The sequence below is a fragment of the Poeciliopsis prolifica genome, unplaced genomic scaffold (genome assembly GCF_027474105.1).
Source record: "Poeciliopsis prolifica strain line A6 unplaced genomic scaffold, Auburn_PproV2 SCAFFOLD048, whole genome shotgun sequence".
NCBI lineage: Eukaryota > Metazoa > Chordata > Actinopteri > Cyprinodontiformes > Poeciliidae > Poeciliopsis > Poeciliopsis prolifica.
The window spans coordinates 2,758,714-2,764,837 of NW_026562423.1; the positions used below are offsets into that span (position 1 = coordinate 2,758,714).

The 6,124-nt window shown below is 42.0% G+C and overlaps 1 protein-coding gene across 4 annotated transcripts in view; it reads right to left on the reverse strand.

Moving 5' to 3' along the window:
- The window catches only part of abcc3 (ATP-binding cassette, sub-family C (CFTR/MRP), member 3), a 50,655-nt gene extending 48,863 nt beyond the window's left edge, over nucleotides 1-1,792 (reverse strand). For all 4 annotated transcript variants that reach the window (XM_055057539.1, XM_055057541.1, XM_055057537.1 and 1 more), the window contains exon 1: nucleotides 1,458-1,792. In XM_055057539.1, the coding sequence (XP_054913514.1) occupies nucleotides 1,458-1,535 (78 nt within the window). In that variant the 5' untranslated portion in view covers nucleotides 1,536-1,792. The remainder of the gene's footprint in view (nucleotides 1-1,457) is intronic.
- Nucleotides 1,793-6,124: the final 4,332 nt, after the last annotated feature.

The window sequence follows — 6,124 nt, forward strand, 5'->3', positions numbered from 1 at the left end:
AGATCGGTTTCACATGGCCAATCACCGATCACCCAAAATTAATTTATCAAGGGGCTAATTTGTCAATCGGACGATGTATCCTACAAATTAATCGGAATAAAATGCACCTAAGTGAGACAGAAAAAAAAAGAAGAAAAAAAAATGCATGAAAACTTCGGAAAGGACACATTAAAAATGTGTATAACTATGATTGTGTTGAACTCAAAAAAGAAAAAAACTAACTGTAAGGCTATGCTCTGGTCGTAAAACCACATTTACTTTGTTTTCCCTGCTTTGACTTCCAAATTTTGACGTCCAATTTTGCTTCCATAAACAAAATAGACACCTGAACATCATGAGCTTCAAAAAAGCAGCCTGCAAATATTCTGGATTTGTCATACAGGTGAAAAAAACATGTCGTACTGAAAATAACTTCTGTTTTTATATCAGACATCAGCTTCACTATGCTAAAATAATCCCTGGACCATAAAAGAGCAAACCCTCCACGTGTTATAACTGCATACAAGTGATATGCAACAAAGAAAGCATGACTGCTTTACTGTAGGACTGCAGTTTATTGTCTCTCTGCAATATCCAACATTGGAACTGCACAGGACTGATTGGATGCAATACTCGGCAGGCTATTATGTTTTTTAGAAAACATAAATGAACACCCTGCCAATAAAAAGATGCATGTATACGGCCACTTAAAACTTTTACTGCCCTTGGATGTCCAATCCTGATGCAGTTTTTAAAGGCTGAAATGTTAAAGCTCGTGGAGAACGAGTCTGGGAGAGAATGATGATGATGGTAAAGATGATGATGATCATGGAAAACCAAGAAAAGAGGCATGAAAACCTGAGTTAACTCAAAACAATGAAAATAGCTACTGCACCTTTAATCCCTGATATAATGTTATTTATTATGCTGTCATTGGGACAATTTTACAATTGCACCAAACGAAAACATTATGTGAAATAGTAGAATGAAATTGTATAATGCCCTTCAATCACTTTTTTTTTTTACATTGAAGTGGAGCGAGGAGATTTAAAATGTAACTTTGCCTCAAAATGATGGAGGGAGCTGCAATGAACCAGTTCTGTCACCTCCTGGACTTTTTTTTTCTTATCTCTGCTATTACCCAGTTATCTGTGCGCTATCTCTCTAATGGTCCTGGCAAGGCCACTGTCTAATGAACTTATCAGCGCTGCGTTTGCACCACGCAAAAGTAACAAGTTTGAGTGAACACTCCACTGGGTTCAACATGTCTTCCGTGAAGGTAAACCCAGGTCTAAGCGCTATTAGCCGGGAGCTCGTTAACACGGTCAATGCAATTAGGAGGCGAGAGGCAGGGAGGTGTTTATAGGAGCTGCGACAGACACTGGAGCCACCCAGAAAGACAACAGACGGTCTCCAGGTACCGAACGACGGAGGGAGCGTCGTTCACAGCGGCAGCGGCGGCGGAGAATCGCACTCACCCAGAAGTGGAGCCTCTCCCCGCACAGCCAGCCCGCCTCCTCTGTGGCGGGAGAGCGGGCGCCGCCGGAGGAGTTCATTACTCCGTCGGTCTGCGCGGAAAGGCCGAGTCCTGTCTGCGGAGCCGCGGTCCTCTATCCCCTCTTCTGCACGCGGCCGCGCGCTGTCACATGCCACACGGACAGGCGCGAGGGGGCTCCCGGCTTCCTGTCTGCGTGTCCGAGCGCGAGCCGTCCTGTCTCGGGAAACTGTCGGCTCCTTCCGCTTTGGCGAGTACCGGCAGGGGAAGAAGTCATTCGCGTCCAGCCAAGAGTGATTTTCTACAGGAGGAGGCTGCTCTGCTCTGTCTCGGTGGAAAAAGGGAAAGGCGTCAGCTTACTACCAAGCTCCGCCCACTTCGTATCGAAGCTCCGCCCCTTTGTGCAGAGGCTCCGCCCTCTTCGCCTTACTAACACAGATCTGAGCTGGGACTTTGGGTTCATTGCTGAGTCATGACTCGAGACCAGAATAACGTTTTTATTATTTACCCCAAGTGAACGGGGTAAAGAATGATCTAAATTTTTATATTTTTATTTGACTGAAATAATTTAATGCACTTTTACACATTTATCTCCAGTTTTATTATAAATGTCATCTACAAATATTTGTCATGGCCCTAACAGCCTACATGTTAATTTGCAACTTATATTAAGTTATATACACATTATATATATATGAATTAACTATTTTAACCATTTTTTCGTAAAAAGTTGGAGACCATGTCCGGAGTGTGAGTAACACATTTGAGACACCTCTTTCCATTGGGCTCGTTTGCTTTTTCATGGCTGCCTAAGGTTTTTTGGTATATCATAAAAAACTAAAATTAAAAAAATAGTCAGTGCTTGCAACAGCATGGGAAAAACACATGGTGACTTTAGTTGTACCAGTTCCTAAATTGCACAAGCATTGTATATTTTATTACAGTCATCAAGAAGCTTACTGTAGCCCCACTGTCTGTCAACACAGAAAGCATCGGCCCTATAGTCTTCGGCCCTATAGTCTTCCATGAATGGCTGACTTATTATTTGCGCGACACACCCTAAAGGGCAGATTTATGCCTCATTTTGTTTCCCTACACGTCTTGTCTTCCTGTTTGAGATGAGAAACTGCCAGACCAGGATTGGCCTCAGACTGCAGCGGCCTCAGAACCACTCAGCCCCGGAGCATCACTGGCTCCGATCAGCCACACTGGGTCACAAAGCAAAGACCAGAGTCACACAGGGATCAATGACTAGGAAACTAGTCATTGATCCGAGCGCTGCTTTTAAGGGAGCCGACGGCTCAAGTACAAATAGTGAGTGCCGAGTGGATCGCTCTCTGTGCCAGCAGTGTGGCTCTAATTTTGTCATCCTGAGATGTTTCAGATCATGGAATCAATTTAAACATCAGACTGAAATAATATCACTACTATTTAGCCTCCCACCACCAAACAGATCTTGAGCTCAAAGTCACAAACGGGCGATAATTTAAACTTTGTGTTCTGTTATCTCTAACGATTACGTAGAATTTATTTATGTGATTTCTTGATGTCTATTTTTTTCTTCTTCTTCTACTCTTCTGACAAGGTTTTGCCCCTCAAACGGTTGTAGATGGATGGTGAAACTTTGACCGGATGCACCATACATACTACACGTACTTCAGTGGCCTTATGCGATATCCCAACTTTCTGGAGAACAAAGTCCTGGGATCCATTAATAGTAAGGAGGAAGAATGGATACCGTGTGGATACATCAAACAAAATAGTGTGAAAGGACCACATTTGATTTGAACTTAAACACCCAAATAACATTTTGACGATGCTGTAAAGGCCATGAGATCAAAATTTGCATTCTGTGTGACTGAAAATTAGACTGTGAGTCCAGGGAAGCAGCCTGACCAACTCTGCCAGCGTTGATTCTCAGGCGCTCTCCTTGGTGAATCATCCGCCCAGCTTTTTCTCTACGAAGCATTATTCTGACCCTCAGCTGAGAGAGTGCCGTCGGTCCTGCGTGAAGAACACGTCCTGTCATCCTTTGTCTGACTAAAGGGACAGAGAACCCGACGCAGAGAAGGGCAGCAGAGGCAGCTGCTGAACTCATTGAACTGGAGATACCGAGCCAAGTCCTGGGTTTTCAGCTGCAGTGGCACTTTATCTCCTCAGACCAAAACACAAAATACATTGAAGCTGAAGTGAGTTAGTTCCGCATTAATTTTTGATAAGCGAAGAGTTTCATTTAAAGCTGCAGTATGTGACTTTCATCAACAAAATGGCTTTTTTGTTGTTGTTTGTTGTGGGTTTTTTTTTTTACATATTTGTTAAAACTGTCACAATGTTGAGAACGTATGAGACGAGTAACCTATGAAAAAAAATCCAACTCTTCTGTCTTCTCGCGGTTGTCCTACTGCTATCTGCAGAAACACACCAATCAGAGCCGTGTGGAGGGTCTTAGAGCTGTCAATCAAGCTTGAGTATAGGCTCTGCTCACAACATTTCTCTCTGGTTAGGGTAAGGATTTCAGTTATTTTTTTCCACCGACCAAATGCACTACCGGCCAGATTTTCTGTTGCCGTTGACCAGAAGAGAAAGTTTGCTGAATTTTCCCTTTTCCTTCTCCACTGAGGGATCTGATTTCAAATCCCGAAGCCCGTCTGTTCTCCTCCCACTTCATTAGGACGTTTAACCTCGGCCTGCAGGGAGAACCCTCTTTGTCCCCAATCAGAAGGATTTCTGTTTTGCTAGCAGGCTGCTAATGGAAGCTACCTGAGCGTGGTGGAGCCTGGAGGTTGGCCTGTCACAGGTAGCAGCAGTGTCATGTTACACGCAATTAGGCCCTGACAGAGCGGCTCCGCCCTCTCCTCCCCATAAGCTCATTAAACTCTGTGCTTTCCAGGGGGGATTTCTCAAACATACAGGCTGCTGTTTGATTTGGATCACAAGGAAACATGAAGCACTAACAGCCATCGCCATTCAGGTGCAAAGATAAACGCAAAACATGCAACATACCCATATGACTAAGTGCATATTTGTGGAAATGATGCTTGTTTTTCAAAGTATGTGGCAAAACAAATCTGAAGTGTGATGTGGATTAATTATTTCTGTTTTGCTTTGTAGATCTAGAGCCACGTTCCCTCCATTTTCCTTTGAAAAATATGCAATTTTCAGTAAATTTTCAATGGAATGTGAAAGCATGCCACACTTTTCAGTTTTTCATTGACGAAAACTCTTATTTCATAAAAGGACGTTTTAAATAAGTTCTTATATTTTAGTTTTGTACATTATGTTTTACTGCAGTAAAACGAAACAGAACAAAATATAAAACAAAAATAAGAATTTTTCTTTTGCTGCCCACTACTTTGCGCCGTCCTGCAACACAAAATCCAAATGAATTGTCTTGTCCCTATTTTTCATCTGTTAGTTTGTGGTTTTACTCTGACAAAACATAAAAAAGCTGAAGGATCGTGACTATTTTTTTTACATTTTTAAAAAAAAATTTGCAAGGCACTATCTGAAAGAACAGTGAAGAGTGATTGGAGAGCCTCAAATATCTCCCTCTGCAGCTTGTGACACCACTGCAGTATTTAAGGAATCTGAAGAATCCTCAAGCTGGAGCGCAAACCTAATCTGAACTATGACCATCTGAGATCCCTTTAATCTCAAACCATATTTCATAACTAACTCTGATCGGGTGCAGGAGGCCGTAATATGTGACAGGAGAGAAAGTCTTTCACAAGAATCGAAGCCAAAGAAGTTTTGTCAGTAAACGTTTTCCTCACTGAATCCACATCCAGAGTTGATCAGACTTCAGAGACTCGTGTGTTGCCTTCAGGTCCACATGTAAACCCAGCTGGGTGAAACAAAACCTCTTTGTGCGTTCAGTCATCAAATATCCCCCAAGAGTGAACCGCTGTTTCCTTTAGGAGAGTGCACCACCTAGCGGCCACACAGCGGTAACAACCACACACGCCTCCAAAGAGCCTCTCTGCCCCGACCTGAGGAATAAAGAAATCAGGCTAAAAGTCTCAAAAAGCAACAGAAAACTTCCCCGACCAAACTCAAGAGCAAACGAGATGGTAAAACTTTGACATTTTGACATTTCAAGCTCCCAAAAGTGGAGCTGGGTGGTTAATCGCGATTAATCGCGGCGCCAGAGTGCGATTAATCTGATTCGTTTTTTTAATCGATTGACAGAAATACTACACTATGAAAAAAGGTAATTAACGGTTAGTTAGTGTTAGTGTTTTCTGTGTAGGAAAACAAGACAAAAAAATTCATGAATACATATCAAATACAAACGATAAACTTTAAAATGTATAGGCTATATAATAATAATAATGATATAATGCTTCAGAAATTGTATAGCAACCCCTGGAGTTTGTTAAGAGTATCAACTGAACAGCAGGGAAGAATAACACGACAGACCACCAGGGGGCAGTGTGCCTCACCTTGAATGGAAACGCCACTCTTTGACCACAATGGTCACTTTTATAGAATTAAAAATATGGCACTTCAGCCCTAATTTGATCATTTTTCATATTGTTCTGTACCAAAATAAAAATAAAATAAAATTAACAAAAGTCACACATTCTGACGCATTCAGAGAATTGTTTACATAATCCATAATCTTTTTTTTTTGTATTGATTTCAGGAAAA